We start from the raw sequence: 21,665 nt of genomic DNA on the forward strand, positions 1-21,665 counted from the left end.
TCTGACACTGCAGCCGCGGCACAAAACTGGCGCAGACTCTTTATACATAAACAAGCAAGCAGTTTGGACATTCTTTTCAGTCCAAAGTCATACAGAAAACTGCTGCAAATGCTTTAATAATTGTAGTAAATATGTTATATATAAGAAGAATGGGAGAAAAGTATTATTGTAAGTACAGCAGTTTTCTGTTGTTTGATTATGGCAGAATTGTTTCATTGGCTGATTTGCACCATATTTTTGCATTTTCTTCGAAGTTTGCTTACCTTTTCCACTTTCCACTTCTTTGTTCTAATGCCAAACTTATCAAGGAAATCCATATGTGCACGTCAGATTTATGTAGTATAGTACCAGTTGCACCTAAATCTGCATCTTTTGTGCAACTTTTCAATAAAAAAGTAAACCGCAGACCTTAACACCTCATATGCCAGGTTTATCAATCAGTCACAGCCACTGTGATAAATCAAAGGTTCGACACAGCTCCTAAAACCTGGTGCACAATGTCTGCCTAATGATACTCAATTGAGTTTTAAGGCACAAAGTATGTTTAAAAATGGTTTTAACCACATGGACCTTTTTTGGCACCTAGGTACTAATGCATTGTGTATGCATATTTATTTCACATGATCATCTTCTCTATTTATTCTTAGGGTGACTCTGGAGAACCTGGAGCCCCAGGAGAAGCAGGTCTTCAAGGATTACCAGTAAGTTTGATGTGTATATATATATATATATATATGTATATATATATATATATATTTAAGATTTTTGGAAATATCAACTTATTGTGATAAAAAAGAAAACCCTTAAGGTGTATTGCACCCTCTAGTAAGTCACAGGATGCATAGTAGGAATAATATGGCCTTCTTTAGATGTCAGACCTAGAGACCATTGCCCTTAACTGTAGTATGCGGTTAGTAGTAATTGGAGGATCCCGTACAAACAATTCATGGCTGCAAAATGATTATCACACAATATATTCATGAAGTAATTCAGAAGTGTAATACATTTTGATATATAATTAGTGGTAAGCATTCCCTAACGGCAAAGTTCAGGTACGTTCTGAACTTCACAAGTACAGGTTTACCAGACCCGAACTTTGTTAGACTCTGTTAACTCTTTTAATGCTGCTAGCAAAGTCATCAGCAGCACTTAAATTGCTGTTGCCATGCACGACCACCAGCATGTTGTTGCTGACATGTACACTGCAACAATTTTAACCCCATAGCGCAATAAGACGTACCCTTACGTCTTACTGCGCATGGGGGAGTATGAAGAGGGCTCACAGGCTGAGCCCTCTTCATACTCACCGGGCATTTGCTTCATAATGAAGCAAACGCCCGTCGCTAACACCCGCGATCGGTGCTTGCACCGATCGCGGGTGTTAACCCTTTGATTGCCGCCGGCAAAGCTGCCGGCGGCATTAAAGAGCCGGCGGCGCGTGGGCGCCGCCATCTTGGCTCCGATCGTCACTCCCCGTGACGTCACCGGGGAGCGGCGATCCGTTGCCATGACAGCCTGGGATCACACAAAGATCCCAGGCTGTCATGATCGAGGCTATCTATTATAATGTGCGATCTGCACATTATAATAGATGGTATGCAAAATCCCCATATACTGCCATACTGTAGTATGGCAGTATATGGTAGGATCAATCAGACAACCTAGGGTTAAAGTACCCTAGGGAGTCTGTAAAATAGTAAAAAAAATAAATAAAAAAAAGTAAAAAAAAAAAAATTATATTAAAAAAACATAAAAATTCAGTAAATCATAAACACAATAGGTATCGCCGCGTCCGAAAATGCCCGATCTATCAAAATATAATAACCGTTTTTCACTGCGTTAAACCCCGTAGCGGAAAATAGCGCCTGAAGTCGCAAATGGCATTTTTTTGCCATTTTGAAAAATAGAAAAAATTCTATAAAAAGTGATCAAAATGTCGAACAGTCCTAAAAAGAGAAGCATTGAAAACGTCATCAGAAGTCGCAAAAAATGACACCACCCACAGCTCCATACACCAAAGTATGAAAAAGTTATTAGCGCAAGAACACGGCAAAATTAAAAATTTTTTTTCTGTACAGGAGGTTTTAATTTTTGTAAATGTATGAAAACATTATAAAACCTATACAAATTTGGTATCCCCGTGATCGTATTGACCCAATGAATGAAATAGACATGTCATTTAGGGTGCACAGTGAAAGCTGTAAAAACCAAGCCCACAAGAAATGGTGCAAATGTGTTTTTTCATCATTTTCACTGCATTTAGAATTTTTTTCCCGCTTCCCAGTACACGGCATGGAATATTTAATACCATCACTACGAAGTGCAATTTGTTACGCAGAAAATAAGCCGTCACACAGCTCTGTACATGGAAAAATAAAAAAGTTATAGATTTTTGAAGGTGGGGAGTGAAAAATAAAAACGCAAAAACGAAAAAGGGCCTGGTCCTTAAGGGGTTAATGTCACTGCCAACTTTACACGGTGCAGTTAAATAGCTACTGATCACGGTTGTTACTGGTGGCTCCGGTTGCAGTGCAATAGAAAACATATTAGAGAATATTTCTAGAATGACATTGTGTTTGTTGGTTACCAATAACCCAGTTGCTGGATATTTGTATAAAATCTGTATAATAATAACGATACATCTTTATTTACATAGTGCCATCATATTCGGTGCACTTAACAAGTTATGGGGGCCACATATAAGAATAAAATAAGAGATCTGTATGTAATATTGTGGCAAGTTATGGTCAATGTAAATGAATATGTACTTTCTAGTTGAGTTACGTTGATGTTTAATTATCTGCTTTAACATGTTACATTAAGGTACATAGGGACACACTAGCTTAATAGTATGTATTTTGTCTGATAAATTGAAAGTGTATGAGCTTCTGCAGTAGCTATAAGAGCATTTTAGACAGTAATCTGAACATCTTCCAAATAAAAATGCTGTTTACTCTGATGGAGATCATTATAGTCATGTACAATAAAACCTTAATACTTTGACAGGTACTTGTGACATAGTCTAAATAATTTTCACAGAAGAATAATTATCACCTGTCTCTTGGTACACATCACTTCCCACTGTCGTCACCTCATAAGCAATAATTATCTGCCTCTCTGTGACAGGGGTCCAGTTGGCAGCTATTGTATCGGCTGAAGAAAATAGACACGCACAAACAAGTTTTCAATTATACGTTCTTTATTTTTAGATTTATGGCTCATAATGAGTAAACACATGGGTACTTTAATATGTATAGAAGTTTATTTAAGACAGTGATTTCCACAGGCTGAGGTTTACGAAGGATGTTGCAAGCCTATGCCAGTATCTCAGACATACAAATTATAGACATATAGGAACATATAGACAAATTAGAATGGTGAAAATTATAGAAACATATGTAGGGACCTGCAGGAATTGGGGTTCTGTTACCTTAAATGGTCAATTAAAAACGGCTGAAGGAAGCCATAAGTCTATTATAAATTCAAAGTCAGTAGACATTGGCTTACAAATGTTTCTGTAGTGAAAGAGCAACAAAAACTTGGTAGTCACTATAATACAGATACTCCCTTATTGATGGAGAATGGAGAAGTGATGTTCTGCGCACATTATGGCTTTTGTGTGAACTCTTACAGCTACTTTATGATTGGTCCACTTTCAATCAGATACCAACAAATTCTGACTGAAGTCATTCTGTTCAGTCAGCCAATAAAGCATCAGAAGCCAAAATGTAATTGTTGTGCACTTTTTACCAATATGTATTGAAAATTCAAAACCAAGTTCATTTATAGATTATATTATATAAGAATATTATGATTATCGGAGGATAATCTATAATTTTTCACTCATCTCTGCACTCATCTTTACTTGTAGAACAATGTTACAATCTGTTTTAAGAATATCATTAAAACCACTTATCATTTCTCACTTCAACTGCTCCAAAATGTTCCTATTTGGCAACTGAATGAACCTTATGTTCCCACTTGTGTCTATTAAAAACATTGCTTCTGTGCTCATCCATCTACAGCACCACAAGAATCATGTCAGCCCACCATAGAAATGTGTGCAGTAGTTTCCAGTTATCTTCTACGTTACAATTCACATCCACTTTTTATTTGCAAATGTAAAGTACTGGAATATGAAATTGCAACCTGTAATTTTAGTAAACATCACCGGTATCCAGGTGAAGGTCTAGTATTTACATTCAAGCATTTCAGGTTTAAACATATACCATTAACTTATCCTACTTATATTAAGTTATATTACTTTTCATCTCTATACGTAACTGAAAAATTCTTAATTACATTTTCAAGGAAATTTTGAGAACATTTTAAATGCAAGAGATTTTTTTTAAATGATTAGAATACTAATAATTATCTACCATACAGTGGCAGATGAACTGTGATTGTGACATAGGAATTTGTATCCAAAATTTGTATACAAACAGGCTGGAGGCAATGGCCTTCATTACGTTAAAAAAAAATGTAAATCAAAACATACAGTATTTATATAGGTGTTTTCATGTTCATAATAACCTGAACTATAAATATATAAAATTAATTTATGTAATGTAATGCTGTTTTTTGGTCATCTGACTTACACATACAACTAAATAAATAGTAAAGTAAAAATTGTTGGGGCCTCACAATAGTTAAATGAAAATTAAAGCTCATCCTGCAAAAAAAAAAGCCTAAAAATAAAAAGAACATTTCAAAAGAAAGAGTTAAAAGGGATTGGCCAATCTTTTACATAAGTTGAACATATGCCTTTACTGTCTTAAAAAAATAATTCCTGAATGTTCATCAAGTGATTCAGCAGTCATGCTACTTACTTTAGTGCTTTCTGCAAACTCTCCATGGATATTTGTTTACATGTCTGAACACTGATGCATAGGAGCAGGCCTGCAACATGAGTATGTCAGCGAGATGGACTGTGAGGGAAAGAGGCACAGTGGGTGATGCCATTAGGATGGACTGAAAGAGTCAGAAACAGGAAGTTATGTTTATCTGCAGAGGGCAGCATGAGGCTGAAGATGAAGCATAGCAGGCAAATGTACATGCAGAGATATGTCTAATGGAACACATTTATATATAAGTTGCCAACCCCGTTAATAGAATTCAATCAATAAGTTATAAGAACTTCAAATGGAGACCATAAAAAGTAACAACCTGCCTGGCAAAAAAAAAGACATTAAAGGGGTTATCCTGGATTAGAAAATTTTATACATGTGGACTGTGGAAGAGGGTTTTCCTTCTGTGTTTATACACAGAGATTGACAGTAATATCAGGTTGACAGTGCCCATGCCTTCTACCTGTAACTACTGCTTTAGTATAATATTAGTATACAAGCAGTCAGAGGATGGTAGTAATGGATGGTTGCGCAGCTGAACAGGAGTAATAAGGTAAACATAAAATTTATGTACAGTAAATATAAAGTTTAACATACAAATACATTTGGGACAGCTTCTAGATCTCAGAGTAATAAAATTGAAAGAATTGTTCTGTGCTTAAGGACAAAATTGGGCAAAATTGGCTGCAACCTTCTAGTGAATAATAAAACTTTGATTTAACTTTGCTTAGGACTAACAATGCTGGTTTTATTTTATGTTTTTAACACAAGTGACCAAAAGTATAACCTTTCCTTTTAATTTTCGTTTTTTTTAGGGATTACCAGGCAACCCAGGAGCAAAAGGATTATCTGGAGAGAAGGTAAGAATGTCTCTCTTTATAACTAGACTTAAAGCGTAACTGTAAAGTTATAATGATTTTACTAAATTATTATATGTGATTCCCCTTTTGAAAACAAACAAAACAATGCCTACTTTGTGCTGTTCACCTTTTTCTTTCCAAAGTTATGGCATTTACTGTTCTGAAAGAGTTTGACAAAAATCTTTCTCACTACAGGTGAAGTGGAAAGAAACTACTGTCTGTCAGTCTATGCCCTCAAGTTGAGGCCAGTTAGCTTGCCCACAGATCCCATGATGCCTTGTGTTAAAGTAATATAGCATTAAATCCATTTAGTTTCCCACAAGTAAATCCACTGAACACTGCAAAGTGCACATACAGGATGCATATGGTGACAGCCTGGCACCTTCCATCACATGCAAGAGCAGGGAACATGTAATATGTAAGAAATTATTAGTACATGAAGTCACAGCCTGTGCTGTGTGACCACTAAGGGTTAATAGCTTATTTGCAAAGAACTGAAACTGCTGATGACAAGGTGGAGGAAGTGAGCAGCATGAGGTGCTGACAGAGACAGAGAAAGTTCTGTAGAATCACAGACTGGGATGGAGGGACTGATAGGGACCAGGGGGGATCTTGTATCTCACTATTCTGTGCAGGAGACATTTGCATTCACACATCCAGCTCTGCTTCATGCACAGAGAGAGCTCTGTCACATTGAGCAGGGAGCAGCAGCTCCTCTCCTCCCATGAAACGGTCAGATAAGCAAATCTACGTTGGCTTATCAGCAGAGGGAGAGGAGGCAGCTACTGCAGCACTGAGATAAAATGAGGGATATAGCAAAGAAACTATTGTATATAGGTAAGAAAGATAATAGTCAAAATTGTTTTACATCCCAAGAGCTATTGATTTGTGGAACAAACCCTTTATAGTTACTCTTTAATGTTCATTTCAAAATTTCATTTGGAAAGATTTTTTCCCGTGCATTTTGTATGTTACTTCTGGCAGATCACTCTTGTAATCTGCATTTCACATGCAATTTGTCTTCTGTTGATAGTTTGTTAGCTAGAAATGTTTTGGACATTATTTTTTGTGGAGGCAAAGATTTTCAGTCATTAGGGTTCATGAATATTACTGCAGAAAGTAATAATGTAGCCAATAAAATAAATTATTCAGAGATAAAAATGTAATGTATTCATCCATTTTGAATGATGTTATTTTAAACATGTCAGGCAGATTGGCAGAGAGAAGCAATATCCGGTTGTTACATATGCCTGTAAATTAGATGCTGAATGTTTGATTTAGACAACTCATAGCCTGCGTCAGATTTCCAAATAGCCTTAACCATTAGTATTATTGTTGAGACTTTTATAGAAGTGTATTATATGCTAAATTAATTGCATTGCCATTTACATTGTGTTGTCTCTATTCACTACCCTATGTTGCCAGCTACAACATGACATGCTACTCAAATAGTGTAACATGCTGTTCATCATGTTAGCAACTGTTGCATCTGTATTTCTGTTGTATAGCATGTTATTGTTGTCTACTTTTAGCACGTTACAGCAAATAATTAATATTGTTTGTGTAATGAAAAGTTAATCAGTTTTCCAAAATTTTTTTAAATCTCTGCTTGCCGTTTTCTTGCTGTCATGCAACAGGAAGCTTCATTGTTTACTTCCTGTAGATAAACACTGGTGAACGCCTCATTATAACACACAGCTCTTATTACTCTCTGTGACTTAACAAGTCGTTAATCTGTGTGACGTCACATGACCAAGGACCGGTGTTTATCTACAGGAAGTAAACAATGAAGCTTCCTTTAGAATGACAGCAAGCAGAGATCTAGAAACCTGCGAGGAATTGATACATAGACTATATTGGAAAATTGTATGCATTTTATTTACACAAACAATATCAATTATTTGCTGAAATGTGCTGAAAGTCGACAACGCCTTTACGGGAGTGCTGTAGGTCTCTGCTAGGCTCTTAAGACACAACAGTTGTGTGTCCAGAGGGTTTATAAAGTTACACCATGCACCATTGAGGCACTCAATGTATTGATTCACAGTACAATGTATGACATCATTCTATATGACATGTCTGTATGACATCAAGTGTATATATCTGTGATATACCACCTGATAAATTCCATACTGTATAAGGCTACATTCACACTGCCGTGGGGGACATATGTACCGCCGACTTATACATGGTATATTTACGTCCCCCATAGATGGCATTGGGTGCACGGCGCAATGTGGGAGCAGTACGGTGCGGCACCATACCGATCCATAGCCTGGAGAGAGAGATAGGACATGTCCTATCCATCCCCGGAATACGGTGTAGTCCCCCATGTTTCTCTATAGAGAGGGGAGGCGGCGCTCACCCCCTCCTCCTCTTCCCAGCGCCAACTTGTGCCTGCCGTGCTGTGGTACGATGGGCACACGTTAGTGTGAATATAGCCTAATTTTAAACCTTGAACAAAAGAGGGTTTATGGGCTCCACCTATGGCTGTATGTATCCATTCCACTTGGAACAATAATCCTTAATTAGGCATCATGATATAACTAGTTTGTAATTATACATGAGGACTAAAACTGTATGGTAAGAAAGCAAGTCCAAATATTGAAAAGAAAAAGAGAGTTTTAATTCATTTGCATTGAAACCATGGGAACTAAAGTGTAGATTTGTGTGATTTTGCTGTGTGCTGGAATTTTCCTCTAAATATTCTCTTTTATTTTCTATGTTTTATCTATAGATGTGAGTGACCTCCTTTATTATGCTCATTTGTATTGCGCTTTGAATTACCTTGAATATTGTTGAAATAATATTGTACTCTTTTTTTTATAAATATTACAAATTATTGAAACATTGCAGCTTCTGATTTCCAATTCTTTGCTTTCTTAGGGAAACTCTGGTGCTCCAGGTGTAGCTGGATTAATGGGAAAATCTGGTAAACCTGTAAGATTTAATTTTATTTTCATTTTCATTTCATTTTTTTAAAATAAATTTTACATTGACCAAATGAAGTATGGACCTTGGATATCCTTGGATAATAATATGCAAAAATTACTGTAGTAAAAACTTTGAGTAGTTTTGTTAAATGTTACATATAAGGTCAATGACTTCCTGCTTTTAATTACTTTTACAGGGTGATCAAGGACCTCAAGGGGAAGTTGGCCCAAGAGGACCTACTGGACCTTCAGTAAGTACAGCTAAGTGGTTCTTCATGTGTTGTATTGGGTAGAGCAAATGAAGCCATTGTTATGAATACAGTATATGGTACACTGATCTGAAGGCACCAACACGTTTCTACCAGCTGTATGTATTCAGGCACATTCTAAGTGTACAAGGTCAAACTGATAGTGGTTTGTCTCAAGCATTCTTTTTTAGATATATTGGGGGAGCTTTACTGTGTGCCCCAGCTTCCCCTCACCTCTCCTTTGCGTGCATCCCGGTTGTTGTAGGTAGATACCCTCATTTATTTTCCATATATTCTTTCATTGTATTTTTTTTACAGATATTTCTGTGGCATGGTTGTTGTTTAAACATTTATGGGGGTCCCCTTCCGGGATTCAATGTTTTGATTACATTTATTGGCATGACTTTTCAGCATTCATCATTATATCTATTTTTCTATTTTGTGCAGCTAGGGGAGTGTTATTCTAGTAGGGGGAGCTGGAGGTTTGTAGGGATGACCAGCACTATCATATGCTAGGTCTCCCTGCTGGATTGGTTTTGTGTGTTGTTCACACTTTTAAATGTTTTTATTGTCTTTTTGTGTCGTGGTGTATTATAGTACCAATAAAATTTGTTTATATTTCATTTTGGGTCCTATAGCATACTTCTTGTTTTCTTGTGAGTTCATTATAAACCAGTAAAACAGGCACTAATAAAAATGAAAAATGTTTCCCTACTTATATATAAATGCTGATAGGACATAGGAAGATAGGACATCAATAGCAGATCATGTGGGTCACGCTTTGGCCCCTCATCAGATTTTGGCTGCCTTCAGCACTTAATGCAACACAGACAAGAGATCCAGAAGTATATTTTTATTCTCTGTGTAGTTGCTGGGTTGTATAAATGCAGTTCAGTTCCCATTCACCACCACTACAAAAAATTCCTTTTATTTGCCACATGCTGTGATTTTTTAACATAGCTGGATTTATTAAAGTATTTTTTTGTGTAAACAGTGTATCTCTCTTTTTATCTCTCATACTATTTTTAAAATCTCATTTATGCATAATCTATTTATGGGATTTATGGGATGTTCAGTATCAGATCATAGGGACCTGATGCTCAATCCCCAGCAAAAAGCTGATTCTGGAGTTGGTGGGTCCCTGACAATCTGATATTGATGAGTCATATTATATTGAATTATCATTTATATAAAGCTAGAAAACCCTTTTAAGCGTGACAGTAAGAATGATATACAGGAAATAGAAAAAATAATAGCCAGAATAAACAGATTATACTGGTGGAACACCATAGCCCTCTATATAGGCCCTGTAACTCTAAAAACATATATATTTCCCCTTTCGTACTGGGCTTGTCTGCATGTTCTGATTGTCTGTTGCGCACAGTTCTCCTCAGTCCATAGATGAGAGTTGCACCATGTAGAGAAAATATTTAGCTGCCCTTGTTCCTTTTCTGGTATTTTGGGTCTACTGGCTATTTTGGGTCTACTGGCCAATGGCCCACCATTGATCAGCACGTATTCGCACATCCTACTGATCTACTGATTTGAAAGCACATGGCAAAATGTGAAATGATATTTTATTTAGTCACTTGTATGACTTTTGACTATGTAATGTGTCATTATGGCTTATTTATATCATGTCTCTTTCAATTAAGGGTGACAGGGGAGAAACAGGTCCTTCGGGTCCACCAGGACCACCTGGAAAGCAAGTAAGTAAAAATATATTTTTTTTGTTAGCAGAAACGAAATAATATTCTGTTAATATACTAAGATATTTGTAAAAATCTGAGAAAAACTGAAACTGATAGAGATAAAAGCCGCTTGGAATAATTACCTAAAGCATTGAACTTTCTTTAAGGAATTGCAAGTTTCTGAGCAGGAATGTGAGAAGATGTTCTCTGTCTGGAAGTAATGAGCAGGGCTATGAATGCCCTCTTTCTGTGCAGACTAGCCATTATTTACATAGAGAGGGTCCTGTGTGAAAGAATGCACTGTTCATAAGGAATGTAAACCTCGGGAATTGTAGCTCACAGAGGATGCCAAGAGTAAACACTGCTCGCTGTCATTTCCTTTTTGCTTATTTAAAATAATATCATTTGCATGTGAAGAACAACACAGTATCCACTGTATGTGAGTGTTCACTCATGTGCTTGTGATTTTTTTAAGGGTCCAAGAGGTGATCCTGGATTTTTAGGTCTGCCTGGCCCCCCTGGTCTTCCAGGACTTAAAGGTGACAGGGTAAGTAATAAATAAATAATTAAAAATTTAATTGTAGCATTGTAGTTACAAAAATATATTGCAATTATGTGATCTGCTAAAATCAAGATTTTTTTATAATGAAGAATAATCACAATGTTAGTCTTCCATTTATTTGATAGGAGAGGTCGCTGCAGATTATGACCTATGACAGTTTACACTACAGTATGTGGCAAATGCAAAATAAAATCTGTCTCTGACATTTATAAGAAAGGGGATATCTTCCTGCTGGCTAGACAGCAAGTAACAACTAGGGCATGTAATTAAGAGAATGAGAAGGAGCACTTCTTGGCCAGAAATGTATAATTGAGGTAGAACTGGAACATTTGCAAATTATGCAGAAATAATGATAACGGTGAACATAACCATTGAATTCCTTCCAATTATGTGTCTATGTACATCAAGACAGAGGAACTTAAGTATTTGGAAAAAAAACACATTTTAAGCCTTCAGCTTGATATGCCACTTTGCATGATGAAAATGATGATAGCTGGACTTAATATTTTCATAGCAGTCAATTTGGCATCTTATTATATGATAAGAACTGGGTTTATCTGAATTTTTAATTAGCATTTTTCATCTAAAAGCACTGACCATTATGTCCAGTTTTTACACCACTAAACATACATACTTTATGGTCACTACTTTCTTGTGTTAATAATTTTTGTACAGGATTAGAAAATACTTCATATCCGGATAAAACCATTTAAAATATGTATGAGGCATGTATTATAAATGATTCTTAAAATATGACTTGCATTTAATAACATTTTTCAATATACCTTTTACAATCAGTTCTTCATTGTTCCTAGATCACCGCTTCCTGTCATTAAATAGGAAGATTAATTGATAGCTTCCAGTGGATACAAATCCGTCCACAGTCATGTGAGGTCACACAGGTTCATGGGGTAATCAGAGCTGTGTGCCATAACGAACCATGCACCTGTGTGACACCTTAACAGCTGTAGTGGGTTCATGTAAGACCCTCAAGCTCTGCCCACCCATAGACACTTGGTGATCGTGTGTTCGTTGGGTCCAATTTGATGCAGCACCATATAGTGACAATAGAAAACATAAGCAGTAATGAACTGTTCCTGTCCACTCTCACAGACCTAACCTGTTCCTGCCATCTATGCAGGAGCAGAAGAGAAACATGGACCCATATGTATAAAAACTGCTGCACTATGCCTAGTTTTAGCTTGCACTTTCTTTGTGAAAGTTGTTCCACATTACAAATAATGTCTCAGGCTCTTAGTTGAACTGGTCAGTTTTTAGGATGTGCAAACACTCTTACTTGCACGGGGTCATGAAGTAAGAGTTCTCCTTACGGAGACTCCCAATTAAGGCCACAATGTAGGCATGTGGAGTCTTACAGCCATGGATAATCCACTAGGGTAATTCTGGGAAAATATGCAAAGTTTTCCTAGATGGGATAAGGAAATCCATGCCTCTTTTAGCTACCTTGTAAGGCAGCTCCCTTGACATCAAGCATGACCTACAAGAAGCCTAATGTCATGATGCAGGATTAAAAACAAACCAGTATGAGAAAAACTAAATAAAAATACAGTTAAATTAAAAAAAAACAGTTTATCTTTTCCAGATATAGCAGGAAAACCAGGAACTGGTTTGGTTTTAATCCTGCATCATGTCATAAGGCCTCTTGTAAGTCATGTCTTATGTCAAGGGAGCTGCCTTACAACTTAGCTAAAAGAGGCGTGGTTTTCCTTATCCATCAGGGAAAACTTTGCATATTTTCCCAAACAGTTGCACCTACACTCACCGGCCACTTTATTAGGTACACCATGCTAGTAATGGGTTGGACCCCCTTTTGCCTTCAGAACTGCCTCAATTCTTCGTGGCATAGATTCAACAAGGTGCTGGAAGCATTCCTCAGAGATTTTGGTCCATATTGACATGATGGCATCACACAGTTGCCGTAGATTTGTCGGCTGCACATCCATGATGCGAATCTCCCGTTCCACCACATCCCAAAGATGCTCTATTGGATTGAGATCTGGTGACTGTGGAGGCCATTTGAGTACAGTGTACTCATTGTCATGTTCAAGAAACCAGTCTGAAATGATTCCAGCTTTATGACATGGCGCATTATCCTGCTGAAAGTAGCCATCAGATGTTGGGTACATTGTGGTCATAAAGGGATGGACATGGTCAGCAACAATACTCAGGTAGGCTGTGGCGTTGCAACGATGCTCAATTGCTACCAAGGGGCCCAAAGAGTGCCAAGAAAATATTCCCCACACCATGACACCCCCACCACCAGCCTGAACCGTTGATACAAGGCAGGATGGATTCATGCTTTCATGTTGTTGACGCTAAATTCTTACCCTACCATCCGAATGTCGCAGCAGAAATCGAGACTCATCAGACCAGGCAACGTTTTTCCAATCTTCTACTGTCCAATTTCGATGAGCTTGTGCAAATTGTAGCCTCAGTTTCCTGTTCTTAGCTGAAAGGAGTGGCACCCGGTGTGGTCTTCTGCTGCTGTAGCCCATCTGCCTCAAAGTTCGACGTACTGTGCATTCAGAGATGCTCTTATGCCTACCTTGGTTGTAACGGGTGGCGATTTGAGTCACTTTTGCCTTTCTATCAGCTCGAACCAGTCTGCCCATTCTCCTCTGACCTCTGGCATCAACAAGGCATTTCCGCCCACAGAACTGCCGCTCACTGGATGTTTTTTCTTTTTCGGACCATTCTCTGTAAACCCTAGAGAGGGTTGTGCGTGAAAATCCCAGTATACCAGCAGTTTCTGAAATACTCAGACCAGCCCTTCTGGCACCAACAACCATGCCACGTTCAAAGGCACTCAAATCACCTTTCTTCCCCATACTGATGCTCGGTCTGAACTGCAGGAGATTGTCTTGACCATGTCTACATGCCTAAATGCACTGAGTTGCCGCCATGTGATTGGCTGATTAGAAATTAAGTGTTAACGAGCAGTTGGACAGGTGTACCTAATAAAGTGGTCGGTAAGTGTATATTTTCTTGGTTCACTTTGTTTCATGCTGCAACAGAATTGTGTTTCATCTTAGCAATAAACATGGGGCAAACTAGGAACACACACTACCATGCTGTTTTTGGTGCACATTTTTAAAAAGTGTTGGACAAAATGCAACCGTGACGCAATTGTGATGCATGAACAAAAATACATCTGTAAGATCCAAAAACACCTTTTTCCTGCAAATGTGGACAGAATCATGGACATAATATATATAGGCCACTGTGTGGTTCTAATCAGGATAAAAATATATACTGAACAGTTTAGTTTTTACCACCTTAGACATGAGTGAAACAAAATTTCTGTACCCAATGTAGGTTTCTAGAAGGGCTACAAAGCAACTTATAATTAATGACTAGAGATGAGCGAACACACTCGTCCGAGCTTGATGCTCGTTCGAGCATTAGCGTACTCGCAACTGCTCGTTACTCGGATGAATATTTTGCCTGCTCAAGAAAATGGCATCTCCTGCCGTTTTGATTTTTGGCGGCCAGAAACAGAGCCAATCACAAGCCAGGAGACTCTGCACTCCACCCAGCATGACGTGGTACACTTACACGTCGATAGCAGTGGTTGGCTGGCCTGATCAGGTGACCCTGGAATAGACTAGCCCCTGCCCGCGCTGCTCGCATCATTCTCTGTCTGGATGCCATTAGGGAGAGAGCTGCTGCAGGGATAGCGTTAGGGTGTTATATTAGCTTACTGTTAGGCAGGAGTGAGTCTACAAGAACCCAACAGCCCTTGTTAGGGCTAGAATATATTTTTTTTTCTTTGCTTGTGGCTGGGCTTGCTGGCACTAGTAGTGCAGCTAGTACCATATTGTGAGGAATTTGCAGGGAGACTTGCGAACGTTATATTTAGCTCTTAGTGACACACATATCCATCTCAAACACCTAAATGGGACAATTTATTAGGGGTTTGATTGAATTAGGCACAGTCTGACGATTTTTTTTTTTTTTCACAACTTAAAGTGACTTAAAATCCAGTTGTGTGCTGTCAGTGTAGGTTAGAAACTAGGCATACAAGAACCCAACCGGCTTTCTTAGGGCTACAATAGCGTTATATATATATTTTGTTAGGAGTCTGCTGATTTTTTTATTTATTTTTTTTCAAAACTTAACCCCTAGGCGCACCTGGACGTTATAGTACGTCCCCGGGGCTAGATGCTTAGCGCACGGGGACGTTCTATAACGTCCTGCTTCTGGCACCGGCTCACGAACGGAGCCGGTACCAGAAGCAGCGGCTGTCAGCTGTCTAGTACAGCTGACAGCCTGCGCTAACACCCGCGATCGGAGCCGGCTCCGATCGCGGGTGTTAACCCCTTACACGCCGCGGTCAAACATGACTGCGGCGTGTAAGTGTGTTTGAGCTGTGGATCGGATCCCCCGTGCCGCTTACCGGGGGATCCGATCCACTTCTGGGCAGCTCCGAGGACTGGCATGTGCCCCGGAGCTGCCCGGTCTCCATGGCAGCCAGACCCCTTCCGGGTCTGGCTGTAAACTGTCTGAGCATGCGCAAGCTTGCTCAGACAGTTTACACTGCTCTACAATAAAATAGTATTGTAGAGCAGTGTATTGAACTTAAACCAGTGATCAGAGCATCACTGGTTTAAGTTCAAGTATGTATAATTAAAAAAAGTCAAAAACACTAAAGTTAACACATTAGAATAAATAAAAAATAAATACATAAAATATAAGCCCCTAAAATGTCACTTTCCCATAAAAAAACTTAATAAAGTATAAAAAACATAAAAACACAAAAAAAACCCGCATATTTGGTATTGCCGCGTCCGTAACAATCTGCATAATAAAACAGAATTGTTACTGGACCCGCACGGTAAACGCCGGAGGAAAAAAACGCAAAAAACATTCCGAAAAAAAGATAATTTTTAATTAATACCCTATAAAAAATGCTCTAAAAAGTGATTTAAAAAATGTTATGCACTCCAAAATAAGCCCACTAAAAAGAACAACTGTTCTCGCAAAAAATAAGCCCCTAACAAGATTTATCTGCCAAAAAATAAAAAAGTTATGCATATAAAAAGATGGTGATGCTAAAATGAATTAGATTTTCTCCAAATTAGTTTTTATTCAGTACAATTGAATAAAATACACAAAACCCCCACATATTTGGTATCCCTGCGTCCGTAACAATCTGCATAATAAAACAGAATCGTTATTAGATCCGCAAAGTTAACCCCGTAAAAAACAAAACAAAAAAAAGCTCCAGAAAAAAGATCATTTTCAATTAATACCCTATAAAAATGCTCTAAAAAGGGATTTAAAAAATGTTATGCACTAAAAAGAACAATCCTTCTCGCAAAAAATAAGCCCTTAAACAGATTTGTGAGGCGAAAAATAAAAAAGTTATGCATATGAAAGACGGTGATGCTAAAAGTAACAACATTTTTGCCAAATTACTTTTTATGCACTAAAAATGGGGAAAAAATAAAAAATCTATATAAATGAGGTCTTTTTGTAATCGTGGCGACCCATAGAATAAAAATAATATACTATTTTTATGGTATGGTAAACAGCCAAAAAAAAACCCCATAAAAATCTTCCTGAAAAGTGATGATTTTCATTTCCTCCACCAACAAAGAGTTAATAAAATCTCACCAATTAGCCTATAGATTCCCCCAATTTACGTACCAGAAAAGTGCATCTCATGGCAAAAGAAATAAGCCCCTATAGGTCCACATTAAAAAAAAAGAAAAAAATTATAGCCTGTACAATGTGACATGGCAAATCTGATCTGGATGGCGCCTCCTTCCCTTCTATGCCCGGCCGTGCGCCCATACAGCAGGTTACCACCACATGTAGAGTATCCGTGTACTCGGGAGAAATTGGGTAACAAACTTTGTGGAGCCTTTATTCATTTAATCCATTGTAAATGTTTAATTTTCCACCCAAAATGAGTGTATTGTGAAAAAATATTACAATTTGCAGACTGCACCTCCATTTTGTTTTAACCCCTATAAAACACGTAAAGCGTTAACAAACTTCTTAAAAGTGGTTTTTCATACGTTGAGGGGTGTAGTTTCCATAATGGGGTAATTTATGAGTCTCGCTATTATTTAGGCCTCTCAGTGTCAATTAGAAGTTGAGCAGGTCCATCTAAATACAGGTTTTGGTGATTTTACAAAAAATTTGAAAAATGATACCTAAATTCTGAGCCTCATAACATTCTAGTAAAATATGTGGAATCTTAAAAAACCATGCCAACATAAAGCAGACATTTGGGAAATGTAAGTTATGAATTTATTTGGGAGCTATGACTATCTGCATCAAAAGTAGAGAATTTAGAACGTTGAAAATAAAGAATTTTTCCAAATTTTTGCCAAATTTAGTTTTTTTTCATAACTAAACACAAAAGATATCATCCAAATTTTTAAACTAATTTGAAGTACAATGTGTCACGAGAAAACAATCTCAAAATCCCCTGGATATCTCATAGCGTTCCAAAACTATAACCACTTATAGTGACACAGGTCAGATTTGAAGAATGGGGCCGCGTCCTTAAGGCCAAAATAGGCTGTGTCCCCTAGGGGTTAAAGTGACAGGCACACCACAAAATCCAGTTGTGTGCTGTCAGTGTAGGTTAGAAACTAGCCATAGCAATCATCATCATCTTTTGTGGTTGCTATGTGTTTTTCTTAATTGTTTTGTTAAAAAAAAAACAAACACAAAAAAACACAAAAAAACCACAAACATTTTTTACAGTTTACACTTTAATTTTGAAAATGTTGAACCCGAGGGCTAGGGGTTGGGTAGAGGACAAGGGTGTGGGTGTCCAACTACTGCAGGGGTCAGAGTCTGTGGTCCTGGGCGGGGTGAGACACCACCTGCTGATGAGGGAGCAGGTGAATGCTGCAGAGCTACACTCCCTAGGTTCATGTCTCAAGTTACTGGGACTCATGGTAGAGCACTGTTGAGGCCAGAACAGTGCGAACAGGTGATGTCGTGGATTGCGGGCAATGATTCTAGCCATTTGTCCACCAGTCAGTCTTCCACGCAGTCCACCCATGTCACCGAAATCAGCACTCCTCCAGCTCCTCCACCTCAGCCTCCTTCCCCCCAGTCTGCCCCCTCCCAGGAAAATTTGGCATTTGAACCGGCATACTCTGAGGAACTGTTTTCTGGACCCTTCCCAGAGTCACAAACCACTTGTCCGGTTGCTGCTGAGCTCTTTCCTGATGCCCAGGTTTTCCACTGGTCGCAGTCTGTGGGTGATGATGACATTGTTGACGTAGTGGAAGAAGTGTGTAAAGAGGTGTCGGACGATGAGGAGACACGGTTGTCAGATAGTGGTGAAGTTGTTGTCAGGGCAGGAAGTCCGAGGGGGGAGCAGACTGAGGGATCGGAGGATGATGAGGTGGCAGACCCAAGCTGGGTTGATAGGCCGGGTGAACACAGTGCTTCTGAGATGGAGGTGAGTCCTCGATGAGAACAGGTTGGACGAGGCAGTGGTGGGGCCAGACGAAGAGGCAGGGCCAGAGTTGGTGCATCAGCGCCAAATGTTTCACGGAGTGAAGCTCCCGTGGCGAGGGCTAGATATTCGGAAGTCTGGAGGTTCTTTAAAGAAACACCGGATGACCGACGGACTGTGGTCTGCAACCTGTGCCACACCAGGATCAGCAGGGGTTCCACCACTACCAGCTTAACCACCACCAGTATGCGCAGGCATATGAATGCTAAACACCCCACTCAATGGAAACCAAGGCCGTTCACCTCCGGCCGGGCACACCACTGCTCCTTTCCTTGTGTCATCTGCTGCCTCTGCTAGTCAGCCCCCTGGCCAGGACCCCGGCCCAAACACCTCCCGTGCGAAAACCACACCTTTGCCTCCACGATCCTCCACAGCATCCACCAATGTCTCCATGCACAGCGTCCAGCTCTCTATACCCCAGACGCTGGAGCGCAAGAGGAAATACAGTGCAACTCACCCACACGCCCAAGCCCTCAACGTCCACATCTCCAAATTACTGAGCCTGGAGATGGTAGAGACCGAGGCCTTTCACAACCTCATGGCGGCCGCCCCTCGGTATTTGGTCCCCAGCCGCCGCTACTTTTCCAGATGTGCCGTCCCAGCCCTGCACCAGCACATGTCAGACAACATCATCCGTGCCCTGACCAACAACATTTCTGACAAGGTCCACCTGACCACGGACACGTGGACGAGCGTTGCCGGGCAGGGCCACTATATATCGCTGACGGCACATCGGGTTAACTTGGTGGAGGCTGGGACCGAGTCTGACCCTGGGGCTGGTCATATACTGCCAACGCCGAGGATTGCAGGGCCTACCTCGGTCCTGGTCTCTCAGGCCTACTATGCCTCCTCCTCCTCCCACCCCTCCTCCACCTCCTCCTCTGAATTACCATTCCTGGGCATGGCGCCATCAGTCGGTAGCTCTAGGCACAGCAGCAGTGCTGTTGCTTACCGACAGCAGGCGGTGCTCAAACTGCTGAGCCTAGGCGATAAAAGCCAAAGAGCTATTACAGGGCATCACGGCGCAGACTGATCTGTGGCTGGCACCGCTGAACCTGAAGCCAGGCAAGGTTGTGTGTGACAACGGCCGTAACCTGGTGGTGGCTCTGCAACTCGGCAGACTGACACATGTGCCATGCCTGGCCCATGTGTTAAATCTCATAGTTCAGCGGTTCCTCAAGACATACCCCAATCTTACAAAAGAAAAAGTGTTTTTGTGATGCATACTATCCCCTATAGGAGCTGCCAAACAGTCACAGATGGATCCCACATCTAGCAATTAGTAAAAATAAAACAGTCTGACCGGAGCTCCTTGTGTGTCCTTTTATATATCTTTTGATAAATCGACGATTTCACTCCTTTCCCAACTATGTTCCAAATTCTTCAGTACACTTCCACACAAACGGTATTTGGATGGGAATAGATCGCTATTCAGACAGTTTTAAGCTGCGTTTTCTTGCATCCTGTAGCCAAATAGTGTACAGCTACTATAGAAGAGATTAAGCAGCAGATAGGGTAGTATGTTCAAATATATGGAATTTATTTTATTAAAACATAGTCATAAAATAGAATAAAATCATGCGCATATAAAATCCACCATGTGGACGCCAGACTCGCTAGTTCGCCCGACCCAGGGTTTCGCTACCACGGCTTCTTCCGGGGCGTTCCAACTAAACTATTAAAAATAGAACCGCTATGCTATTCCATTATTCCTAGATGAAATATTCAAACGACCCCGCCTGCTTTGAAAATTATAATTTTTTCAAAGTAAATGCTTCTGGCCCCCAGGCCCATTTTGGGTGGGGAGGTGCCGAGAGACAGGGGCTTGGACAGGCGAAAGCTCACCTGGCAGCGGACCGCCAGCTCCATCCCAAGATTAGGCAGCCTCAGAGGCATCCATGCATACTGCCCCTGCTGTTTTCTCTCCATTTCGCCTCCACGATCCTCCACAGCGTCCACCAATGTCTCCATGCGCAACTTTCAACTATCTATACCCCAGATGCTGGAGCGCGAGAGGAAATACAGCACATCATCCCCTTATCAAACGAGCTGTGTCAGGCAGAATTTTCAGGTGTTTCACCAGATACATAATGGAACTCGGCGCATCTGTCACCACCATGCTGGAGACCTGAAGTTGCAATCATAGCAGCGCAATATGGATGCCCCATACTGTCACTCTTAATCATGGAAGTCGTCTCCATGGCTGCCTCCACATGTTGACCCCTTATCAAACGAGCTGTGTCAGGCTCATTTTTCAGGTGTTTCACTAGATACGTTATGGAACTTGGTCACTATGTCGCCACCATGCTGTGTTACCTTTTGTTCACATAGGAAATCATTTCAGCGCTTCTTGCTCACCTCCGTTGGTTTCTCTCTGCCACCTTAACCATTGAAAAGCAGAAAGTGGCTGTGTTAAAATATAACTTTTAATAGGTCAACCAATAAAAAAATAGGACGTACAGATCACACACACAAATAACATTGAATGACGCCGCTCAGCCATAGGCCACCATTACTAGATAGAATGTAATCGTGTATAGCCAAAACATGAGTCACAAAGATTAGTACTCATATACACAGGACATAACTAGACCAGCCATTAAACACTACTCTTAGACTTATGGTCGTATATAACGAAACCAATTGTGTATAGTCAGAAGAAGAGTAGCATAAATTAGTATTCATATAGACAGGGCACAGTTGGTTAAACCATTTCATGAAACAATATTGTTACACGATGCTCTTATAATACAGAGAGTGGATCACTAGAGCCTTGCGTATATAACCACGAATTACATAGAAATGAAAAGATGGAATGGTCTCACCCAGTCATGCAGCTTGATGGACAATGGCTCGATTGTGGTGATGGGATGACACGGGACAAGTAGCTCCGATGGAGAGGTATCCCTATTCTTCACTTCTCCTGTCACCCCTTTGCTCCCGCCCTGACAAGGGCGGTCCCACACTTGCCCTGGTGTCTATGCTGTCCCTAGATGTCCATAGGGTGTTGAAGGACC

The 21,665-nt window shown here is 39.9% G+C and overlaps 1 protein-coding gene across 1 annotated transcript in view; it reads left to right on the forward strand.

Moving 5' to 3' along the window:
- The window catches only part of COL9A1 (collagen type IX alpha 1 chain), a 104,666-nt gene that overhangs the window by 57,430 nt on the left and 25,571 nt on the right, over window positions 1-21,665 (forward strand). The window contains exons 25-30 of the mRNA XM_072142181.1: window positions 648-701; window positions 5,663-5,707; window positions 8,594-8,647; window positions 8,838-8,891; window positions 10,544-10,597; window positions 11,055-11,126. Coding sequence (XP_071998282.1) covers window positions 648-701; window positions 5,663-5,707; window positions 8,594-8,647; window positions 8,838-8,891; window positions 10,544-10,597; window positions 11,055-11,126 — 333 coding nt within the window. The remainder of the gene's footprint in view (window positions 1-647; window positions 702-5,662; window positions 5,708-8,593; window positions 8,648-8,837; window positions 8,892-10,543; window positions 10,598-11,054; window positions 11,127-21,665) is intronic.

Source organism: Engystomops pustulosus, chromosome 3, assembly GCF_040894005.1.
Source record: "Engystomops pustulosus chromosome 3, aEngPut4.maternal, whole genome shotgun sequence".
Classification (NCBI taxonomy): domain Eukaryota; kingdom Metazoa; phylum Chordata; class Amphibia; order Anura; family Leptodactylidae; genus Engystomops; species Engystomops pustulosus.